The following is a 26,286-nucleotide window of genomic DNA, read 5'->3' on the forward strand; positions in this document are numbered from 1 at the left end:
AAATATTTATTATGTATAATTAAAATTTAAAATAAATTATCTATATAAATAAATATTATGTTTGATATATGTATCATATTTAAAATTTAAATAAATAAATATTTTTAAATATCTAATTGTATTTGAATTTATGACAAATAAATTATATTGTAGTATAAGATTACATTTATTTATTAATAATTTATTTTAAAATAATAAATTTAATTCATAAACAATTATAATAAATAAAAGATGAATTAGATACAAAATTAAAAAAAAAAAAATCTAAAAATCTTTTGGTTAGAAAATAGTCTCTAAATATGTTCTTACGCAAGATATATGTTTGTATTTTATATATAGAAGTTTATAATTAAATTAAAAAAATTGCTATATTTTAAAGCATTTTATATTTTTTTTTAGGATAAATTGTACTTTTAATCCTTTTATAATATTCGATCCATAATTTTGACCCCTTAAATTTAAATTTCATAATTTTAGTCTTCCAAATTTATAAAATCTACAATTTTAGCTCATTTGCTAAATAATTTTTTGTTAATCGTTAAAATTGTAATTTTAGTTATGATATGACATTAAATAAATGATATAATAATTAATATTTAATATTTTGACAACACTGCGTGAATCATGTTTATAAATAAAAAGTTAATTAATATTTTAACATGTAATACACATCTTAAATATTTATTATGTATAACTAAACTTTTAAATAAATTACACATATAAATAAATACTATATTTGATATATAAATTATAGGCTTAAATATATTTTTAATCCCTACAAAGTTGATGTTTTGATTTTGGTTCCTCTAAAAAATTTTCTTTACTTTTCATCTTTCTAAAATTTATAAACATTGTGTTTTGGTCCTTGTAAAATAAGTAAATTTTAATTTTTGATTCTTGTAAAATATTTTTCTTTAGTTTTCATTCCTCTAAAATTTAAAATAATTATTTTTAGTTTTTAATGATTATTTTAAGGTGAATAAATAACATTTAAAGACTTATAAATTTTTTTATATGTGTTAAATATCAAATATAATATCAGTAATGGTTATAGGTAACACTTAAGATGGTCGCTTAACTTTTTAATAAATAAAAAAGTAATTAAAAAATAATTACATAAAAAAAGAGACTAAAAACAAGAATTTTAATCTTATATGGATGAAAAATATAGAAAAAAAACTACATGAACTAAAATCAAAACTTGCTGATTTTATAGGGACCAAAATCATGTTTAAGTCTAAATTATATTTAAAATTAAAATAAATAAATATTTTTAAATATAATTGTATTTAAGTTTATGACAAATAAATTATATTGTAGTATAAGATTACATTTATTAATTTATAAATTATTTTAAAATATTAAATTTAATTCATAAATACTTATAATAAATAAAAGATAAATTAAATATGAAATTAATTTTTTTAAAATCTTGTGGTTAGAAAATAGTCCCTAAACACACTCTTATGTAAGATATCTGTTTGTATTTTATATATAGAAATTGATAATTAAATATAAATTTTTGCTATATTTTAAACCATTTAATATTTGTTTATGATAAATTGCACTTTTGATCCCCTTGTAATATCCAAACCATAATTTTGATCCCTTAATTTTAAAATTCATAACTTTTGTCTTCCAATTTTATAAAATCTGCAATTTTAGCTCCTCTACTAAATATTTTTTCATTGATCATTCAAATTGTAATTTTAGTTATGATCTGACATAATAATTAATATTTAATAATATTTCAGCAATACTTTACTTTTGTTTTATTTTTTATCTTATAAAAGTGGTAAGATGAGATAAAAATGTTAATATTGTCAACAAAACATATATTCAGTGTATATATATAGCGAGAGAAATGTCCACTTACTCAAAATAAATCTTGTTAAACTTTATTCACTCAATAACATGTATTTTACATTAAATTTTATTAATTCAACTGTTAAATAAAAAATTCACGATGCATAGATAAAGTTTACAAAATTTTAAAAAAATTTAAGACTTATTTGATACTCCATTACATAGATTTAAATTAACATATAAAATATTTTTAGATTATATGTCAAATTGTATTAATGAAATGAATTATTAAATAATTTTCAAATTTTTCTAAAATTTGCAAACTTGATATATGCATCAATAACTTTTAATATAGCAGTTAAATCGTTAAAATTTTATAAAAAACATGAGTTATTAAGTGAAATAAGATTAATAAAATTTACTATTAGAATTACAATTCTCTTTTTATTTTTATTTTGTTTTTATTATGTTGGTCAATCACCCTATTTTTTATAAATTAATTTAAACAATAATAAATTATTTAATATATATATATATATAACTATTAAATTTTGTGATATTTATATTATATTTAATAATTTTTCTAATACGTATATGTTCATTTAAAGTTATACATTTAATATACATGTGTTCGCATTGCATTCATTATATTTAATAAATATGATATATTTAATAAATATAATAAATAATATTATTTTTTTTACCTAAATTTTTAAATTAATTTAACTTTTTTATAAGACTCGATTTATTTATATCTCAATTATTAATTTTTTATTTACAAAAATATTCTTATTAAATGTTTTTTTAATTAAACAAGTGAAATGAATTTGTTTTTTTAGGCTTATTTCAATTACCAACTTATTTTTTATATAAAATTTTAATGATCGAATTGTTGAATTAATTTTTTTTAATATATAGATTAAATTTATAAATTTTTAATAAATTAATAAATTATATGATACTTTATTGTATGTATTTAAATTAATATATATAATATTTTTATGATTATTTATCAATTTGAAATAATAAAATAAAGTCTCAAATAGTTTTTAAAATTTTTAAAAGTTTGTGAATTTGATTTATGCATTAAATTTTTTTAATTTAATAATTGGATCATTGAAATTTGATGTAAAATATTGTATTGAGTAAAATAAATTTACCTAAACTTACTATTGGACTAATTGAATTCTCTTCTCCTCCTTTCTTATATATATATATATATATATAGGGGAATGCTAATATACTCTCACCTATTTTTTAGTAAGAGTATGTTAGCAACTTACACCAAAATTTTAGGACAAGAAAATCATTCATTTCTTTTGATTTGGTTAATTTGTATAAAGGATATTATAGTAATTTAATTTAATTTTAAAAGAAAATAAAACATTTTCTCTCTCTTGTTAATTTCATTCTCTAATTCATTTTTTTTATTAATTAATTTTTTATTTGTTCAGAGAGAGAGGGGGAAGACATCATGAGAGATGAGAGAGAAATGAGCTAAAGAAGGAATTAAATAGGAGAGAGATAAATGAGTTAGAGAAGAAATTTAATAGGAGAGAGATAAATGAGTTAGAAAAGATATTTAATAGGAAAGAGAAATGGGTTGAAGAACGAATTTAATAGGAGTGAGAAATGACTATAATATCCTTTATACAAAATAACCAAATCAAAATAAATAAGTGGTTTTCTTGTCCTAAAATTTTGGTGTAGGTTGCTAACATACTCTCATTAAAAAATAGGTGGGAGTATATTAGCATTTCCCATATATATATATATATATATATATATATGTGTGTGTGTGTGTGTGTGTGTCTGTGTGTGTGTTTATTTATTTATACTATATAATTAGTCATGGCAACTGGACAGGGGTAGGTATTATGTTCCGCCCTTACCCCCGCAAATTTAAATTGTTTCCGTCCTCACCTTTGATATTTACTAGGAGTAAAATTTGAGTACCCATCCCTGTCTTCTTGTCTTCTCCCCTCTTCTCTTCTATTATCTCCTTTTTTCCTTTGAACCAAACAGGTCCTGAATAAAATGAGTATTACAATACTTTTACTTATTAATATAAAGTATATTATTTAATTCAATTAGAGCATGTTTAGATAATAGTTAAAAGTTAAAAACACTTTTGAAAACTCTAAATCTTTTAATATAAAAAAAACTATCAAAAGCGCTTCAAACTTATATTAAAACACACTCATAGTATAATAACACTCCTAAAGAATATTTGTTGATATATTTTAATTAAATTGTTGAGTTATTATTCACCCATTTGATGAATTTTCAATATAATTTAATTTTAAAATAAAATAACTAAAATTAGAATGATTAAAATGAAAAATAACTTTATTTTATAAGAACTAATTTGAGTTTAATTTATAAAATTTAAATCTTTAAAAATAATAAATATATTAATATAGAGTAAAAATAATAACTATAACAAATGTATTGATGATTAATAAAATAATTTATAAAAATCAAATGCACAAAAGAGTTATACAATGACATGATCACTCTTGCATATGTACACAAAATAAATATAGGAAATAAGTATAAAAAAAGAAAGAAAGAAAAGAAGCTAAACATAAAATAATGTAAAGACAACAAAATGAATCATAGAACATAAATATTAAATAAAAAATAAATGAAAGATGAATAAAATTATATTAACATTCTTTTTATATCACATTAATATCAGTTATATATTACATTAGTTTTTTTTATTTTATATTTCATACTAGTGTGTTATTACTTTTTTTAATATCTATGTCATATTTTATGTTTTATTTTTATTACTCAACATTTGTTATATTTTATTTATAATTCAAAAATGATTACAATTTTTTATCCTAAGCAAAATTGAATTAAATAAGAGGGGATACAAGGAGTACTTCAACCCATATACACAACATAACCAAAGTAAGTAATGAATTTATGACATCAAAAGGTGTTTAATGAAAACAACATAATAAATACATACCTTCTAAAATCAATTTGCAATCACCATACAATAAAAAACCTTACACCAATAGGTGAAACAACCAAACTAGCAATCTAAAAAAAGACTATCAACTACAAAGTCAAACAAATCACCATTGTCAAAAATATTGCCGCAACTAAGTCACAAAGATGATTACAACTATACTGGATTAATTTTTAAAGTTTTATTTTTAAGGTTTAATTTGGTTAGTTGATCACTAAAAGTTAAATTTTTATAAATGTAAATTAAAGTTTAAATTTTATAAATTCATCTTTAGTGAAAGTTTAATCTCTTTAAAATAAGATTAGTTTAATTTTAATTCTCTCAATTATAGTAATTTTGCTTTATTCCTCTTAATTTTAATTATTCTATTTTTAGTCTTTATAATTTTTTGATTTTTCTATTTTAGTCTTTCTAAATTTTAGTCTTTTTTTGTTTGTTAGATTTAACACTCAATCTCACAACAAGGATGTTAATGAATTTTTTAATAGAGATACTATTGAAAATTTTTGAAAATGACTAAAATAAAAATTTCCGTATGTTACATCCACTAAAAACCTTATTTAAGTCATTTATAAATTAAGTTTTAATGTTTATTTTTTTATCAATAAAAATAATTTTATATCACAATATAAAATATTTTATCATAAAAATAAAATATATTTTATATAAAACAAAAATAATTTCATAAATTTTAATCATAATTTTTAATAAAATAACATTCAGTATAAAATAAAAATTCATCATATGTATTTGTGCAAATTAAAATATTAATTTTTTAAAATATGCCCCATTATTTTCGCAGAATAAGTTAATAACGAAGCCTAATTAACTATACGTGTTTAAAGGACAATTTAAAAAAATAAATAACGATCCAGTACAACAATTTGTATAAAGAAAGTGACACTTGTATAACATATTATTCTCGTATCTCTCATAATTTTTTTCCACCTTCTATCTTCCATTATTAACAAATATAAATTATGTGATAAATAAAAATAAACATAAATAATAATATTTATCTATATCAAATGTAATAATTTGATTTGATATACATATTTTTAAATGATTTTATTTTAATTTTTTTAAATAATATTAAAAATTAATTATTTTTAAAATATAAAATTTAAATTTAAAATTTAAATTTAAAATTTAATTTAAAAATTAAATATAATATTAATTAATCTAATAAATATGTATAGTTTTTAAATAATTTTATTAAATAAAATATAGACTAAGTTTATATAATTGTTATACAAGTATATAATTAAAAAAAGTCACGCCTTTCTCAGCTTTGCGAAAGTGGAATTTTTTACCAAAATATTATTTTTTTTTTAAAAAAATTACAAGATTAACAACTGTGCAGGTTTATTTACCACACTAGAACCATTTACTGTGCATGCTCAGAATTCGGTTTCGGGGAACCGAATTCTGAGCTTCAAAGTATTATTTTTTTTGTTTTTTCAACTCAGAATTCGATTTCTGGAGAACCGAATTCTGAGTTATTTTTATATATATATATATATTTTTTTCGTGTTTGCAGGGAAATTTAGGCAGATTTTGAAAGTGGAACGACCCGTTCCGAAAGCAGAACGGGCCGTTCTGCTTAATGCTACAGAGTCATTTTTTCGAACTTGAAACGGGCACAGAACGAGTCGTTCCAGAATTAAGAATTAAACCTTTTTTTGAATAGAACGGCCCGTTATGGGAAAACAGTAAAAATGACATTAAATTTATATATATATATATATATATATCATTTAATAATAAAAAATTATATCATTTAATACATTAATAAAAATAAATATATATATATATATAACTGAAATTGGTTAATAATAATATAATTTTTAATATATATATATATATATTAAAATTATATTTATTAAATAATTTTAATATTATATAATTTAATTAAAATTTTAAAAATTAATTATGTTTTTGAGTTTACTAATTATATCATTTAATAATTATATAATTTTTAATATATATATATATTAATTTTAAATAGGATAAAGTAGAATTGTACAATTAAAAATTTAAAGAACTAAAATTATTTGATTAAAATTGTAATATTAAAATTATACAACTTCAATATTTAATAAATTAAAATTTATTTAATTAAAATTTATTTAATTAAAATTTTAAAAATTAAAATCACATAATCAGTACTAGTAAACTCAAAAACATAATTTTTAAAATTTTAATTAAATTATATAATATTAAAATTATATAATAAATATAATTTTAATATATATATATATATATTAATTTTAAATAGGATATAGTAGAATTGTACAATTAAAAATTTAAAGAACTAAAATTATTTGATTAAAATTGTAATATTAAAATTATACAACTTTAATATTTAATAAATTAAAATTTTAAAAATTAAAATCACATAATCAGTACTAGTAAACTCAAAAAGATAATTAATTTTTAAAATTTTAATTAAATTATATAATATTAAAATTATATAATAAATATAATTTTAATATATATATATATATATATATTAATTTAATGTCATTTTTACTGTTTTCTTAAAACGGGCCGTTCCAAAACCAGAACGGCCCGTTCCAAAACCACGTATCCTTCGTTAAAACAGCTCCTGGAACGGGCCGTTCCAAGGCCGTTCCACATTCAAAAAAGGTGTAATTCTTAATTCTGGAACGGCCCGTTCTGAGCCCGTTTCAATTTCAAAAAAATGACTCGGTGGCATTAAGCAGAACGGCCGTTCTGCATTCGGAACGGGCCGTTCCACTTTCAAAATCTACCCAAATTTCCCGCAAACACGAAAAAAAAAATAATACTTTGAAACTCAAAATTCGGTTCCCAGGAACCGAATTCTGCAGTAAATGGTTCTAGTGTGGTAAATAAACCTGCACAGTTGTTAATCTTGTAATTTTTTTTAAAAAAAATAATATTTTGGTAAAAAATTCTGCGAAAGTGCATGACGGTCTCCATAAAAAAAAATTTATAGTTAAGCAACGATAAATTAATTAATTAAATAAATAAATAAGCGGAAATGGATATAGTTGGTTAGGCACACAAGAGGGTATTTTGAGGTTTGAGTCTTTTGACTTCCGTCGTTCTCCCATCGAGACTCAGAGACTCGTCTTTCTCCTTCGGGTCTTCCCTCTTCAATTTCCTTCTGCTTCCGATCTACGCCACCGCCGTAGCACTCGGAGTCATGGCGGCGGCGTGGGCTGAACTCATCTCCGCCGTGTCCCTAATTCTATCCCTTGCGCGGTGCCTGCTTGTCTCTGCTGACTCCACCAACGTGTTTCTCTTACCGAGTCAACACAGCGGTTCTCCTCCTGCAATGATTCTCCCCCTACTTCACTCTTCTCCCGATTCTCCCCCTTCCCTCTTTAATCACCGTCGCCAACTTCACGGATCCAAATCCCAAAGCCATCACAACGCTCGCATGAGACTCCACGACGATCTCCTTCGAAACGGGTTAGTCTCTTCCATTTCCACCGTTTCACTCCCTTACCTTCCCTTTTTTCAACATAATTGTGTGTGTATTTTGGGAAATTGGATGGTGTAGGTACTATACCACGCGGCTTTGGATCGGTACTCCTCCGCAGAGGTTCGCGCTTATTGTTGATACGGGGAGCACTGTTACTTATGTTCCCTGCTCTACTTGCAAACACTGTGGTAAACACCAGGTAATGCTTCCATCACTATCCGTACACATCTTAATCAATAAATTATGAGCAAACTACACTTGCAGCACTTGTGATTTCTTCCAAATTCACATGATTGTCCCTTTTTTTTCTTTTCATTCTAATAACCTCTTAATTGTTTGAAATACATTAGACTGACGAATTCCGATTAAAGTTGAAACGACGTGAGTATGTGTCAATTTTGAAGACATCACGGGAGTGTCAGTGCAATTTGCTTATATATTAATGTTCATTTTGAGTGATTGTTAAATTTGTGTGGAAAAGCTGCTATTGGATTGTGGATATGAATCGTGATTATGCAAACACACACATATGTGTGTCTTGTCTGATTTGTCTGAAGTAGATTGGATTTGTGTGCTCAATTTTTTTTAACAGGATCCGAACTTCCGGCCAGATGATTCGGAAACGTATCAACCTGTAAAATGCACATGGCAATGCAACTGTGACAATGATAGGAAGCAGTGCACGTATGAGAGACGGTATGCTGAAATGAGTACTAGCAGTGGGGTCCTTGGTGAGGATATCATTTCCTTTGGAAACCAGAGTGAGCTTTCCCCCCAACGTGCTATTTTTGGCTGTGAAAATGATGAGACTGGTGATCTTTATAGTCAGCGTGCTGATGGCATCATGGGTTTGGGCCGTGGAGATCTAAGTATTATGGACCAACTAGTTGAGAAAAAGGTGATAAGTGATTCATTCTCACTGTGCTATGGTGGAATGGGTGTTGGTGGGGGTGCTATGGTTCTAGGTGGGTTAACTACCCCAGCTGACATGGTCTTTACACATTCAGATCCTGTTCGGAGGTGTGTGTCAAATTTATTTTCTTACAGATATGAGATGTCATGCATTTTCTTAACAGATGCATTTTATTAATCTCACACATTTACTCTAGTTTTGGGATGGCGACAGTCCTTATTACAATATCAATTTGAAGGAGTTACATGTTGCGGGGAACCGACTGCATTTAAACCCAAAGGTTTTTGATGGGAAACACGGAACTGTCTTGGATAGTGGAACAACTTATGCGTACCTACCAGATCCTGCATTTCGTGCATTTAAACATGCTGTAAGTTCTTTCATAAATATTGCTGAAGACAGATTTTTGAATTACAATTTTTAATCTAACCTATTTTTTCAAAACCTTGACTTCTCCAATCGGTGAGCCTTGTCACTCCTGTGTTATGAGTTGTGGAGATAGAATAAAATTGTTAAAGGAGCCATGAAGATATATTTTTGTTAAGAAATTTGTTCTATTTTAATTATTTTGGATGAGGCCTTGAATCCTCCTAGTGCACATAGAGGAGCCACCACTTCTTGTTATTGTGGGTGAATCATCTCCATTATATAAATATTGCTGCTGACATATTATTATCCCTTTCATAATCACGATCCTGGCCTTGCCCTTGCCTTGAAATATTTATCTTTATTATTATTATTATCATTATCATTATTTAATTTAATGGAGATTTATGCGATGCACTTTGGCAAAGTTAATTTGATGCTTTCATAAGTTAAGTTTACTTTTTCAGTACAAATTTAAAAACCTTTGGGAGGTTGTTTGTTCATTGCATCTAGTTAATGGGATGCTAAAAACTTTATGCTGTTTAACCTTTACGAACAGATTTCTCTTTTTCTGCTTTGATAAGTTAACTTCAAATTTTCAGTTTAAATACAAAAATCTTTGGATGGTAGTTTGTTCATTACACCTAGTTAGTGAGATGCTAACATTTTATGCTAGTAAACCTTTCTGAACAGATTTCTCTTGATAACATTGTTAAAGGTGCCCTGAATCATCATAGATTTTCTATATTTGAATGGGCAGAATACGTATCCTATACTGGTTATTGGGTATTTTATGATGTGTAAATATTTGAAGTTTAACAATGCTTCAATTTTATTTTTTTTGGGGGGGAGAGGGGTTCTTTAATTCTTTTGCAAAGTTTCATTGAGTTTTCCAATCAAGATGTGATACAGTAATAGGAGTCATTGTTAACCATTAATTTTGAAACAGCACTTGAGTGATAATGCTTTAAGATTATCACTTACGATGCTGTATTTCAGTGTTCATTTCCTTGGGATGTTCTCCCTAATCACCTCATAGAATTAGAAAATTCAATTTATTAGTCAAAGGTATTTGCCATGCATTATGGATTTGTGGAGAATCCTGTTTGTTCTCTCATCATCATTGATAGTTTTGTTTATTAATCATTTTATATCATAAATCAATTATCCTGTTTGCCATATAAAATCAAGTATTCTGTATACCATATAAATTTTATCCTTTATAACTGATGACTAAGATTATGTATTTGTCTGATTGCAGATTATGAAGGAAACTCACTTTTTGAAGCAAATAAATGGTCCAGATCCACGTTATGAAGATATATGTTTTTCTGGTGCAGGAATGTAAGTCTGGCATTATTAAGGAGTAAACAGTAAACACACATTGTTGCTGCTTAATTAACAGTTTTGAGTTTACTTGTATTTCAGTGATGTCTCTCAACTCTCTAAAAGTTTTCCAGTGGTTGACATGGTATTTGAAAATGGTCACAAGTTGTCACTGTCTCCCGAAAATTACTTGTTTCAGGTTAGTTATGTAATAAAATCATTAGTATCTTTAGTAGTGTTTCTGGGTTGATTGATTTTCTTATCCCTATTTTTCATGTGGCTGTATTTATGAAGCATTCAAAAGTGCGAGGTGCATATTGTCTAGGAGTTTTTTCAAATGGCAATGATCCAACTACTCTTTTAGGAGGTAACTTATTTAGTGAGGATAACTTCATGCGTTTTCATACTTCCCCTCATTTGAAATATTGTTCCTCTACAATTTTTGTTACAATTATGGGTTTGTGCAATACTTAAGTGATGATTCCTGTACCATTTTCGTTTGAGTAGGTATTGTTGTTCGTAACACTCTTGTAATATATGATCGTGAGCATACAAAAATTGGTTTCTGGAAAACTAATTGTTCTGAGTTATGGGAAAGACTACATGTCTCAGATACCCCACCACCCTTGCCTCCAAAATCAAAAGGAACAAATTTAACCAAAGCATTTGAGCCCTCTGTTGCCCCAGCTCCATCACAGTATAATTTACAGCAAGGTATTATGAGCTGCTGGTATTCTATTTTTATTTTAAGGTATATGCACAGATATCATGTTCCAACATGGATCAGATGTTAACATGTTGAATAAAATAGTAAATTGTGTTTTCTTATTTTATTTTATTTTTTAGAAATTACTGCCATCTCTCTGATTTATATGATCATTGATGACTAATATGCTTTCATTGACTTAAATGTGCAGGTGAACTCCAAATTGCTCAAATAATTATTGTAATTTTATTTAACACCAGCTACATGGATATGAAGCCTTACATTACAGAATTGACTGGACTCATTGCTCATGAGTTAGATGTTAATACATCACAGGTTAGAAAAATGACCTCTGAAGTGCAGAAAAATTGGTTGCATACTTGTTCTATTAATAATTTTGATGCAATATAAGGGTTTAATTAACAATATTCATAACAACCTTGGCAATCTCATTTGGATGGTGTGGCTTGGGATTTAGGTAGAGGTCCTAGATTTCCGACTTTTAGAGTTTTAGTCTAACAACTTTCCTAAATACCTAGAAAACATTGTACATTTTTGGTTAATTTTTCCCTGTTGATGTGTATTACTTTATGATAATAACATTCTTGGTTTGAATGGTCACAGGTTCACTTAATGAATTTTTCTTCTCATGGAAATGGTTCCCTCTCTAAATGGGTCATAACCCCGAGGCCATATGCTGATTTCTTTTCTAATGCCACAGCAATGGTAAGTTGACATTTATGCATTTTCATTTTTGTGAAGACTGCCCATTTGATGGTGATTTTTTATGTAACAGAGTATGATTGCTCGGCTTTCTGAACATCGTATGCAACTTCCTGACATATTTGGAAGTTATAAGTTACTTGATTGGAATGCTGAGCCTCCAGTGAAACGGTAATTTTTTCCTTAAAGGAAAAGAAGTCAGAAAATTATCTTTCCTGTCATCATTTATTTGTGGTTGCATAACTTTCTGTTCTATCATTTATATTGCATACAACACAGAGGTTCTTATTAAAACCCATGCTTGAGATTATTTTTGTTCCTTTCCGCATCTGATATTTTGTAAAAACACATACGTGCCTTTTCATATTGTACATACCAATATTCATGTAATTATATAACTGTTTTATGTGTGGGCATTTGTAAAGCATATTAGGTGAGAATGAGAGAAATGAGAAGTAATCTTGCTTGACAAAACACTATATAGATGGTTAAGATTAAATTTTAATAAAACTAATATTGATCGTCAATATATAATTGTATAGTTATTATAATTTTATGATTCACAATTTGAATCATACGATTCAAAATAATTTGATTAGCTATCGGTTCATATTATAAAATGAATTTTAAATGACTTTGAATGTTATGATGCATAAATGAATTGGTGCAATCACATGATTCAACAATTTGTTATTTTTTTTTTAGTCTTTTTTACTTATCTTTCACCAATTCTCATGAAAGATATTGAAAATTCGTATAAGCTTTAAATTATTAAAAAGGTAATGAAAAAAGTTTTTTTTCATTCTCTCTCAATCGTACAATTTGATATGATTTATGACTCATGATTCAAAAATTGGTCAAGATTAGCTATTTTCATTTCTCATGTTCTCACATATTATTCTCCGTGTGGGTTAGTGCGCTATATTTATTGAGTCCTTGTGCTCTTCACTTTACTGCATAGTAGCCTGTGACATATTTTGTGCCTTACTCAGAGAGTAGTATAACCTAGGGGCGTAAGTGGACCTGTGAAATATACCTACCCGATGTGCCAAACCAACTAAATTACATTTTTGTGGGTTGGGTTGGGTTAGTTTTTATATTACCCGATTATAACTGGATTGGGTAACAAGTCAAAGGATTTGTTATCCAAAAAACTTGAATCAACTTAACCTATAATAAATTATTAAATAAATTTAAACTTAAAAAATACTATGCACAACATAGTGCATAATACAGTCTACAAATATTTGATTCTACTTTTTTTCACCAAATATTGTAGGAATGAGTTAATTGGCTAAATTGAAAAATGCATCGTGTCAGAAGAATAAATTAATTCCACTTGTTATGTAATTCAAAATTATTTTAGTGACATAATGTTTGCTTGTTTTGGATATTTGTGATTTTTCATGTATAATTGTTGTGATGTTATTTGTACTTTGAATAATGTATTAAAATTTGAATTAAGTTTTTTTTTTCTTCTTATTTGTTTCAATTTTTTTAAAACATTTTTTAATTGCTCAATCCGATGATAGACCCATTTGTAGTCAGGTTACTTTAAAAATAGGTCACAAACCCAACATGATGAAGTTTAATTGGATTGGGCAGAAATAGTCAAAATTCGTCCCATCCCGATCACATCCCTAGTTTAACCACTAAACACAATTTTCTGAAATGAATATGATGCAGGACTTGGTGGCAGCGATATTATTTGGTTGTGGCTTTAGCTTTTTTGCTTACATTCCTTCTAGGAATATCAGCCTTGGGAATATTCTTAATTTGGAAAAACAGACAGCAAGCTGAGCACTCATACAAGCCAGTTGATGTAGTTGTTGAAGAGCAGGAACTTCAGCCGTTATGAGCTTCGTATGTACTACTAGTGCTTAATAGTTTCCCTGATTAGTGTGGCTGGAATATTCGAGTCAGTCAATGCATGATCAATTTACACAATCATAGTCATTCAACCGATCAAGATTTTGGTTTCTAAGGAATCGACCTGTCTATCATGATATAATGAAACCCTGATAAGATGTGCATAAAGAATTCTTTGGAAGTTGTATCATCTGCAAACGCAATTGTTTTTGTGATTATTGCAATATAGCAGTGAATCAAAGAGTGGTAGCTTTAGGTTGAACTAAAATTTCGTATAGGGTGATGTTTATATTTTTATTTAGCTATTGATTTTCACTTGATTATATTTTTATTTTTCTGTTCATGTTTTTCAAACTTGGGAGTGTTATTATGTGGTTCATAGAAATTCACCATCTTCATTTTTGTATCGCAGTCTATTTACTTATCACTAGTAATTAATAATAATAAATTTAGTTGATGACGTTATGGTTGAAGATACTGACAATGATAGGTAACCCCGATAGTTACACGGTTGGTTAGGAGAATAATTATAGTTTGTTGTGGGTTGAAGATAATTAGAGAAAGAATAAAACGATTCAAATTTAGGCGGTGTTTATATCTTTCTCTACTCAAAATTGAAGTTTCACATTATTTGCATTATAAACACATGTTAAAAGATTACACAAATTATCAGGATAAAACTATACTTCTAATTAGATTATAACACAAACAACACTTCAACAATTTTATCTAAATTTTGTACTTAAAAAAACAAGACATGTTGCCTACAAATAAGAAAATAGGCTGGGAGGGAATTTGTTTGTTGTGGGAGAGTTCAGTCCTCTCAAAAAGTCCTGAGAGGTCTCTCTCCTTATAATTCAAGTCTAGCTTTTATCAACCGGTATCGAGCTCTAATCTTGAGATTATGAAAAAAAATTGATGGAGGGACGATTTCAAGATTTGATGGGACAAACGTCTAGTGATAGCTAATTAACTTAGATTAGTAATTTAAGGGCCGTAGAGTTCGTGCGCAAGAGAAACTGAGAAACTATCTGGTGTCTGAATGACATTAAGAGCGAGTCTCTCCATTGGTGGTTTTCTTGCAAGAAGATTGAAATGTCATATTTCTTACTTTTGAGAAGGTTGTGTTTAAACCAACCAGACCTTGGGGTTTATATTCTAGATTCAGAACTCAAAGAACAAGAAAACAAAGGTAAAGAAGCTCTTGGGAGCAAGAACCATGGCAACAAAGAAGAGTCAAGAGTGATGGATGAGCCAAGGGCACAAGTGGTTCATAAAAGTCTCATTCAATGTAAGCAAGTAGAGGTAAAAAATAATCCTAATGATAATGGTATATCAAAAAGAAGAAACCCATGCCAAAAGGTGGCAAAAGAAAAATAAAAGATGAAGACTTTGAGAAAACATAACGAACAACTCAATAGTAAAAACACACATATGAAAACTACAAAAATTGGGAGAAACCAACAAAAGAAACCTAACAACATTATGAAAAAAGTAATAAACTAAGTTTTTGTGATCTGTAATCATTGGCTGAGATGACACAAAAATGGGTTTATTTTTGGATTGCAAAGTGGAGGCAAAATTTGAGGGAAGCCCTATGTTTGACATGAAGGGACAGCGAAGGACTAAAACCGATGGCAACAATGAAGGTTTTGGGTTTGGATAGTTGATAGTTCCATCAACCCACCACAACGGCACTGACTCACTAAGGCCACAAAACTTGGTATCTCATATTGTCGAGTCAAGAGGTCGCCACCGTCGTCACCAAATTCAAACCTGTTGGGTTACACTTTACAATATTTTAACCGTTTACTCAACATTGACTTATTTTTTCAATTGAATTTTATCTAACTTATGGTATTTTATTTGTAATTTATTTATTTATTAAGAGTTATTTGTAATAGATTGTGTTAGGAAAAGAGCATTTATATTGTGTATATTTATTGTCTTTGAGAAATTAATCATCGTTGACGATAGAAGATATTTCATATTAATATAATGGTTAAAAAAAATCTTATTTTTAATTGCATTGTAAACTTATTTTATTGTTTATGGACTTATTGCTGATTGTATTGTAAAATTATTTTATTATCATTAATGAATTTATTTGTAAAAAAATTGGGATTGTATTGTGAACTTATTTTAATATTACTAATGAACTTATTTTATTGTTGGTGATAGACTTATTAAGTATGCATCCTATTGAACATTTGAATCATTACTGGTTTTATAATATTTTTATTTATAATTATTTAATCAAATTTTGAAAAAAAATTAAGACAAATAGAATGAAAATGGTTTATAATTTTTTTAATGAGTTAATAGGTCAACCTTCTGCAACCCATCATGGGTTGGATCGGAATTTTCAACTATGATAAAATGACTTTGACCCAAACCAACCTATTTTTCAATAAGTTAATGATAGATTAGATTAAATTGACTTGTTTAACACATAATTCTTTTATAGTGTTGAATGGGTCATGTCAAACGTGAAGGTTTGATTGTTACATGTTGTACTCACATCTATTTTTCAATCTTTAGACTAATTCTTTACAAGGAGGAGGATGAGAAAAGAAAAGTAATAAATGAAGGAGAAGAAAATAAAATAATGAATTTAATGAACCAAACTCAATCAAATAGGTATATTGAGTATCAATGGAAAAGTTATCATATTACCATCTATGATTTCTCATCAACAAGGTTTAATATTATCGATAGATAGTTAATTTTTTAAGTGCGTCAATATAAATTTAATTTCCTAATTGAATATACGAAAAAGATTTTATTAAAAAAGATAAAACTCATTTCAATGATTTTATTTTAAAAGTTATTAGTTTCTTATTGATATATAGCTTGCTTGTTGATCATGCTTCTAAATTCAAATAATCAAAACATTGAAGTGGACTTTAATTGCACTTATTTTGAATAAGATGAAACTTTTTTATGGGAGTATTGAAAGGGAAACTCCCACAGTTACATAGTTAGATAGGAGAATAAATAGAGATAGTTGGATTGAGATATAGAGAAATAAGATATGTTGCCGGTAAATAAATAAAATAGATGATTTCAGAGGAAGAATGTCTTGTGATTTTAGAAGGTATTTAGATTGTTTGGGACTGTTCCAACCTCTCAGAAATCCTGAGAATCATTTGTACTCTATTATGTTAATAGAAGTTTTTCTCTCTACAATTGTGGTTCAGTTTCAATCAAATAACTTAAAATTTAATAATTTCTCGTTTTAATAACACTTTAGTTTAACAATGAAAAATACATATTTTAATATTGGATAATAACTTATAAACCTTTTGGGTGCGATTTGTCTGGTTAGATCTGAGACCATCAATTTAAGGAATATTTTTCATATCTGACCACAACGAAGCAGTACTTGGCCTATCTTATTTATTTGATAGACTTGGATGTTACTTGTTCACGAGCTCATTTACACAATTTTATATTGGTTAACGAACTATAATATTTTTCTTCACAATTTGCATTATTTAATTGTCAACCAGTTAACGTACATTATTAACTAAAAAATTATATATCAATCAACAATGAGTGTACATCCACTTTCCTTTTACTCGGGTATATGGTCATCGTCGAACAAATAATCCTTATGGAACCCCCAATAATTCTTTATCATCACATCATTACCAAGCTATATGAACGCTCATATATCGTTTTATTTTGCTTGAATTATTTGTAAGCGCCTATTTTACCGGTTGCCCTTGGTGGCTGAAAAGTAAATTCGTTGAGTGCGATTTTGGCATTGAACTTTCGTCCTAGCGAAGGAAACATAGGAAAAAGGGGGGGAAAATGTGTTTCGATATATTTGTACTAAAAGAAAAACCAACTACAGCACTCTTATAGACTTGTCCTTAACTGAAAAAGACATTACCCCACAGCAACTAAATTTGTGGCCAATAGCCAGCCTCAAAACAGAATCATATTGGTGCAGTGCAGGTAAAGAAAAAAACAGAAATTTTCCATATAACACGAGAAAATTTTCTGATAGTGAAAGGTGACCATGGTTTTAATTCTTGTAATCCATGCCTATATATGTCACGCGATCTAACACGTGCAAGTATAATGACGACCTCTATCAAAAGGGACTTCTATTAATAGCCAATATTGCTGAATTTTCTGTGGCAGGCAACAAGTGTTGCAAAACAAAGGTTTTGTCAATTGTCACCGACACACATGAGCCGAGGGGATATCAATGTGTGCTAAAATTTTGTTGAGTTGGGTCTATGAGATTTTCTGTTCTACGTTTGTATTAAGAAAACTTCATTAAAAACAAATTCAGAAAAAATTAATCTAAAACTATCCATTAAGGAATATTGTGGTTCGAAAAAAAAATAAACGAGAACGAAGAGAACATTAGGACCTTAAAATTACTGAATGCGCAAGCTGGCGCCTGTAAATTGGTTGAACCTAATTGCATGCAATAAAAACGACGCATAATTATATGAAAAAGTTAGGTCTACCGTCTAATTGGAGAAACCAAAAACAAAAACAAAAACAAATTATGGAATAAAGTTAGTCGTGGGGCAAGTGAAAAAGCCGGCACTTGATTTCAACAAATATAAACTAAAAAGATTCTTCAAGTTGTTAGCGATACTTTAGGTTAATCCAATAATATATTCATATAAAATAAACTAGTTCTTTAAAGTGTTGAATTACGGCCTGATTTGGGTTCCATTACCATACCCTACAAGGAGCTTGTCTTCTTATAATATAAATTTTATACTATAAAAAAAGTGTTGTGTTACTGGTCTTAAATAAAATATTAATGGGTAGCTTGCTCTGAGAATGTTAATTATTTCTGCATTGCATTCTTAGATGAGGCAATGGACGTGAAACTAAACAACTTCAAAACACATTCTAATTAAATTCATAAAAGTAATAGTTATCAAAATATTATGTTGCATATGCTACAAGTGTTTGTCGTAAAACGCATATTCTAATTATTACCAACTGGAGTTGAAATTCTCGTTACATGTTAAGAATTAAAAATATTTTAAGTATTTTGTTTTGTTTTTATTAAAAACGGTCATTAGAAATTATATAAGATTTTATCAATATAAATCAATTAACGAAATAATCGTAATTGTACACGCGAGTATGACTGTATGCTACAGCTTAATGGAAGTCGTTACACCTAGAAACTAGAATAGAAAGTTTACCGCAAACACAACCAGAATAGAAATGAAAATAGAAAGGCATCGTTGTGTCGGTGCCTACCGGTTCAAGCAATCCCAAGGTAAAACACAACACACACGAGACAAGAGGGCAAGTGTACAAAATAATAGTACTAATAATGTCTCAACAACGTCATCAATTTTAAGTTAACAAGAGATTGAAGAAAACAATGGTAAATAAATTTAATATTAGCCCCGGGCAGGGCGCAAAAAAGAAAATAATGATACAATAATAATAATATATAACAACAGCAATGAATCCTCAGCCTCGGACTCTTGTCTAGAAGATGAAAACAAGTGTAGCCCAGCTCAAAGCTAAGCACCCTATGACCTTCTTCAAGCACCTCATGCTTTCTGCTCCACTCTGCAAAATACAAAACAACAGATATTTCAGATCCCAATATTCACCCCATTAACATTTTATTTTACATATCCTAGTAGTAACTTGCTTTGTGACACACGGACATAATCAATAAATACCACGACCAAAGCATGATACAATGCTGTCATGTTCACTCAAACTCTCTCCACTTGGACCACAATTATTTCATGACTTGTGCTACATCTTGTTGAACTACTAAATTCACTCGGATTCTCAAAGAAGGATTCATAATTATTCCTTTTTTCCTCCAATAAAATAAGGAACTAACCAAACCCACCTCAACAGTAACGCGTCGCAGCACAAGAACATTAACTAAAAAGCCTAACTTCAAGTTAAAGCCAACTAAACTAAGCATATCAATGTCTCATGTCACTCCTAGATCTGAGACTACATTTGTAGTTTCCAGATCTAATGCTAATAGTAATTGCACACACATTAAAAGTTAATCACAAAAGAAAATAAGATAGTTGCAAAATATCTAACTAATTTCTGTCCAGTCATCATTAGTGAAATTTTTCTATAGGATTGAAATTCGAAAATTTGAGATCTTAGTTAAGAAGATTGAGGACAGTTTTGTTAATTTTGAAAAACTTTCGTATATAACATGTCAAAAATTAATCTTATTTAATTATTCTGAAAATTAGAGTGTATAAGTTGATTTGAGTTATTACCTCATCCTCAGCGGTAGCTGGAGCAGGAGAGGAAGCATCCAGGCTGGATCCCGGAGCTCCGACGGGAGGAGCGGGTGGGCCGAGCAATGACGGCGAGGGTGCGGGTGCAGTGTGTTTCTTACTTCTCTTAGTCTTCTTCTTTGACTTAGGAGCAGGAGCGGGAACTTCAGCACTCGGTGCCACCACGGGTGCAGGAGTTGTCGGTGCGGGTGTAGGGGGAGAGCTCGCTGGGGGTGAGCTCACCGGAACAGCCGCAGGTGGAGAACTCACCGGAACCGGCGCTGGCGGCGAGCTCACGGGGGTCACAGCAGGAGGAGTGGTGGCTGGAGCTGGAGCTGGAGCGGCAGCTTTAGACGGAGGCGCAGCCGTGGGAGACGAGGCGGGGGTTGCGGTTGCAGCATTGGGGGATGAAGCCGGTGGAGACGACGTGGGAGAAGCAACAGGCGCAGGTGACTTAGGTTTGGAAGGGGATGTGGCTGGGGAGGTGGTGGGCGCCGCCGATGGAGACTGGGCTCCGGCGGCGGCGACGACAATGCTGATGAGAGCAAGGGAGAGTAGGCTTCTACGATCCATTTGTGTGTGTTTGTGAGACGAAGTGTGGCAGAAGATTTATAAATTGAGGACCCCTCCGGTTCGCTGTGTCAGAAAGGTGGTGGCGTCGATTAATTTGGGAAGTGGGCCACCACTAGCCGTTGGATCAACGTATTTGGGTTCAGAAGCAGAACCTTCGCCTTTGGGGGCCCACGTACTCCGGAACCAAACAAGATTTTTCTTGTTGCGTTACGATTCGCACACTCTGGACTGGGCCTATTAGCCGCATGTGATATATTACAGCGTTGATTAGGGTGCAAATTAACAAAAACACAAATGGATCATTATTCCTCCAACGTCTAGGACATAATATATATATATAATATCAAATCGTTGCTTGATACCACAACTTATACAGTATATCAGATTTAGGTTACGACAGATCTAATTTATTCACTAAATAAGTTTGGTTAATTTTTAAATATTTATTTAATTAAAAATAAAATTTTAAATTACTATAAAAAGTTTATCTTGATAACTTTATTTATTTAAGTAAATTGTAACAATGTATTGTTGCAATTTTTGGAGATTATACACTTATTTTAAGGTTTAAATTTGTTAACTTGCATATAAGTTTTGTACATTAACTTATTTAAAATACATTTTTAATCTATTTTAAAAATCTTATTACAATGTAAATCAGTAAATCTTTAAATTGACTTTCACGTTTGATTAAGCTTTTAAAAATTCAAATCATTCATTAAGAATGCCCAAATTAGGTAAATAGGTAAAAATTATGTCTTAAATTTAGAAAATATATCAACGATATTAATTTGTAGTATATTTTAAACCTGATTCACTTTAAAACAGTGGCAATGCACCGGTACTTTCTTACTTTACCGATTGCTTTATATGATTTAAGAAAAAAAGGATAGAAAAAAATGTAGAGAAACAATTTGGATTGAGAAGAAATAATAAAATAATGGATTAATTTTTAGGTTATTATAGTGTAATAAGCGTATTGTATATGAAAATCCATTTCTATAGTTTTTAAAATAATGAATTTGAATCTAATTTGACCTACAAAATCATTTTATAAGATAATAATTGTTGTTTATTTATATACTCTTTAATTATTTAATATTTTATTTTTTCCGATAGTAATCTTTATTTATTTTATATTATATGATTTTTGAAATAAGAAAATAATGATTTATTTTTTTAGATTATTTGATGGGAGAGAAATATAAATGAAAGTGAAGAAAAAGGAAAATATTTTTTTTATTTATTTGATTAGAGAGATAGATAGAAAAGAGATGACATTTTGAACACATAATTATAATCTTAAAAAGTATGTTTATATAATATTTCATAATATTATTCTTGTATCTCATTTCATTGTATGTTTAATCAAATAATATAACTATTATTTTTAATTTATTAAAATATATTATTTTTATGAATAATATATAGATGTTGTAACTTTTGAAACGTTATAAAGTGGATGAACCTAAGATACTAATTGTGAAATGTACTGATTCTAGTTCTGTCTTAAATTAAATGAGCAACAAAAACATCTTTTTCATTTTCGATTTTTTTTTCTAATTCAAATCTCCTTCACCAGACATAATGTATGTCTTTATTTATAAGAATTAAACCTGACACAATTTATGAAACGTTACAAAGATAAATGTGCTTTGGTTTGTGGCTTTAATTGAGTAACATTGATTGTTGTTGTTTTTTTTTTTTATTGTTTCAATTAAAAAAGTGTAAATAAAAAGTATCTTTTCTATAATTATGTACTCTTCAAGTGGTTTACATGATTGATATAGTGACGTCATTACTTTTAATTAAGCTGTAATATTGGGTTAACTTTTATGTTTTATTTGGATTACGAAAGATTTTAAAAAGAAAAAAAAAATGTACAAATAAGAAAAAGATAAAATAAAATCAATAAAAAGGTAAATAAAATTTTAAGTTATTTAAATTAAGAAAAATAATAAAGACGTAGAAAAGAAAAAAAAAAGGTGTTTATTGTAAATACATAGTATTTGTCTATTTTTATACTCAAACATAACATTTAAATTTTAAATATCATATAAATCATGTAAAAAATAATTAATAAATTAAAAATACAAATGCTGAAAAATACTAACATTATCCATTGTTGTTTTATTGTAACTAATTAGGAGGCATGAAATTTGATAATAATAGTTATTTGAACTATTCTTATTTCAAGAATAATAAGTTATCCTATTTTTTGAGATGGTGCTCATGGTCACTATAATACTTATTTGATTTTAATCATCATTTTATCTGTAATATGTTCTTACCAAGTTCTCTTATCTCCTTGTAAAATATCTCCTATCCTTTGGGTTGTTGTTCAACAAATCAATCTTTCTCATGTGTGATGAAAGCACTTGCAACAAGATTTTGACGTACAAGTGAGCTCTTGTTTGGCATGTAAAAAATGTAATATCTAGATGCTTACTTAGGAACTTATCCTTTTATGATGTTCTTATATGCACGAGTTTGATTATCAAGTTGGTAATCATCTTCTTTAACCATCGTTACCATATTTACCTAGTGCATGTTTTTATTGTTGGAAAGTCTCATATCGTTTGTCTCAATTTTTTAGGTACAACTTATATATTTGTTGGACAATTTCTTTTGATTTTAATTGACTCTAAGATTAAATTTAACATGGTATCAAAACCTATAACTCATCCTTGTAGCTTGTCTATTCTAATAAGCATCACATGATTTGGCAAGCATATGTAGAGGAGGGGTGTTAAGAAGTCACACATTGTCAACCTTAATTATGTAGGTACAACTTATATATTTGTTAGACAATTTCACCTAATATCAATTAGTTTTAAGATGAAATCTAATATTCATAATGAACAAATATATGGTGGGACATAAATGTCAAGATGATGGGACTTATATGTTGAGTTGGTCGTGTATAGACTTGTACGATATATAATCATTTAGTGTATTTTACTTTGTTTTACTTATTTTTTTATCAGTTTGTTATCTTGTTGCTTTGAAATATTAACCTTTTAGTATAATGAATTTCACTTTACACTTATTAAGGAAACAAGATTTATGATTTGGTTTGTAAATTTGTGAGCAAATTAAAAAAAAGATTTTATATATTCTATGATTAATTTTGAGAGAAACTTTGTAAATTATATTATTTTCCTTTTTCCTAAATAATTCTTACAATAATATTATCACATAAATTACTGTATAATTAAATTTAAAAATATAAGTGCATAGCTCTTCATACATATAGTTTTTTTTCCATCTTCATTTTTAGATATTTCTATTAAAGCATGATTGAATATTAAATATTAACGTATATTCAATTCTTGATTTTTGACACGAGGAGTATTCACTTCTATTAGACCTAACAATACAAAATTATTTCTTTATATTTTAACCATAATAATCAAAGGTGAAAATACTTTAATTTTAACCATTAATATAATGTTTTTACGTACATAATTTAGCCTCGTTACATTATTAAAAGGACTTGATTGCTTGATAATTTATCATCACAGTTGACACGTTTTAATTAAAAATAATTAAAAAAAATACAATTAATACATAAGTAACTAATAAGTGATGTTTTATTCCCCAATCATCAAAACTCAATTGGATAATTTGTGAAGACACGTTAAAGGGCTTAATATATAATAATTGCTTCCGTGGTTGGTATACGTATCTCTCAATTAGTGGCCATGGTGTTTGAGTTGGTGATACAGCTGGGATGTTGTGGTGTAGCCATATCATTGTGAAATGAACCAATCACTGCGAACCAGAAAGGATGTCCAATAATTACACCAAAGATTACAAGTTTGAGCACCGACACAACTAACCCCACCGCCAACTTGTACAAGTATAACCCATTTTCAGCTTTCAACCGTTCAAACACGTTTGAAAATCCTGTTTAGTTATTTATAAGTGTTTTCGGTCCTACTTTAAAATTTAAAAACTTTTAATATCCCTTTGACGTGTGAAATTAATCATGAAAGTTAGGTTTAACAAAAACATTATTCTTGTAACAGTTTTTTTATTTATAAAAATCATAACAGCGACAAAATTCTAACCTAAATTATATATATATATATATATAGATAATGAGTATAATAACACTGATATAACTTTTACTAAGTATTATACTGTTCAATAATTTTATATTAAATGTGAATTTTGTAAATCCAACCGTTAGATTGAAGGTTATTTACTTTTAGATATATATACAAAATTTTATATTAATTCAAAATGATTTGATACTTCATTCTTATAAAACAAAATTGACGTAATATATACATTTCAAAATATACTAAAATACAGACACTTTGATTACCTTCAAGTTGTTGTTCAATTTTAACAAAATTTAAAGTGATATAAATCTTTAATCTAACGGTTGGACTTATAAAATTTATATTTAATATAAAGTTATTAAATGGTGTAATATTTAGTAAAAGTTAAATCGGTGTTATTATAACCCTCCTCACACACACACACGCACGCACGCACGCATGCACGCACGCACACACACACACAGAGAGATATATCCGTTTACTCTATGAGTAAGTCTACTCTATGAGTAAGTCTACCTAGACTTACTTCGTTCAATAACTCATGTTCTAAATTAAATTTTAACAATCCAACCATTGAATTTAAAGTTCTTAACACATAGATCAAATCTGCAAATTTTAAAAAAATTTAAATACCATTTGATATTTTATTTTATTAATTCAAATAAATGTATAAAATAATTTTTTGATTATCTGTCAATTTGAATTAATGAAATAAAGTATCAAACGATTTTCAAATTTTCTAAAAATTTAATGACTTGATCTTTGCATTAAGAACTTTAAATTCAACCATCGTTGAAATTTGATGTAAAATATGAGTTATTGAGCGAAATAAGTCTAATTAAACTTACTCCTAGAGTAAACAGATCTTTTATATATATATATATATATATATATATATATATATATATATAATATACATGTTTTTAAGAATATATTTCTTATGCTCTTAATCTAAATATTTTTTATAATATACTTTTTGAAATTTTATTTCATATATTATCATAAGTAACGTTGTCATTTTAATATAAAGTTTTATTACATTTAATTATAATAAGTTAAGTTTATTATCGTCGTGTTTTTCTATGGCTATGATTACATTTTTCTATATTTTCGTAAATTTATGATAATATACATAAATAAATAACATACTAAACATATTACGATATAAAACCAAATTTTTTAAGAAAAAAAAAAAAGAAGACATGCATATAATCCAATTACA

The 26,286-nt window shown here is 27.9% G+C and overlaps 2 protein-coding genes across 2 annotated transcripts; one reads left to right on the forward strand and one right to left on the reverse strand.

Annotated features, from left to right (window-relative positions):
• The first annotated feature begins 7,835 nt into the window (after window positions 1-7,835).
• Window positions 7,836-14,578, forward strand: LOC109811132 (aspartic proteinase 36). The gene is made up of 12 exons (XM_020374780.3): window positions 7,836-8,251; window positions 8,343-8,463; window positions 8,857-9,284; window positions 9,391-9,547; window positions 10,805-10,887; window positions 10,972-11,068; window positions 11,164-11,236; window positions 11,377-11,583; window positions 11,787-11,911; window positions 12,200-12,301; window positions 12,372-12,469; window positions 13,985-14,578. The coding sequence occupies exons 1-12, from the start codon at window positions 7,983-7,985 to the stop codon at window positions 14,154-14,156; spliced, it is 1,932 nt and encodes a 643-aa protein (XP_020230369.1). The 5' UTR covers window positions 7,836-7,982; the 3' UTR covers window positions 14,157-14,578.
• Window positions 14,579-19,464: 4,886 nt separating this feature from the next.
• Window positions 19,465-21,019, reverse strand: LOC109811156 (uncharacterized). The gene is made up of 2 exons (XM_020374813.3): window positions 20,422-21,019; window positions 19,465-19,732 (listed from the first exon to the last, which is right to left on the reverse strand). Exons 1-2 carry the CDS (start codon window positions 20,992-20,994, stop codon window positions 19,649-19,651), a joined length of 657 nt encoding a protein of 218 aa, XP_020230402.2. The 5' UTR covers window positions 20,995-21,019; the 3' UTR covers window positions 19,465-19,648.
• Window positions 21,020-26,286: the final 5,267 nt, after the last annotated feature.

This window comes from Cajanus cajan, chromosome 11, assembly GCF_000230855.2.
Source record: "Cajanus cajan strain Asha chromosome 11, NIPB_CcT2T_4, whole genome shotgun sequence".
NCBI lineage: Eukaryota > Viridiplantae > Streptophyta > Magnoliopsida > Fabales > Fabaceae > Cajanus > Cajanus cajan.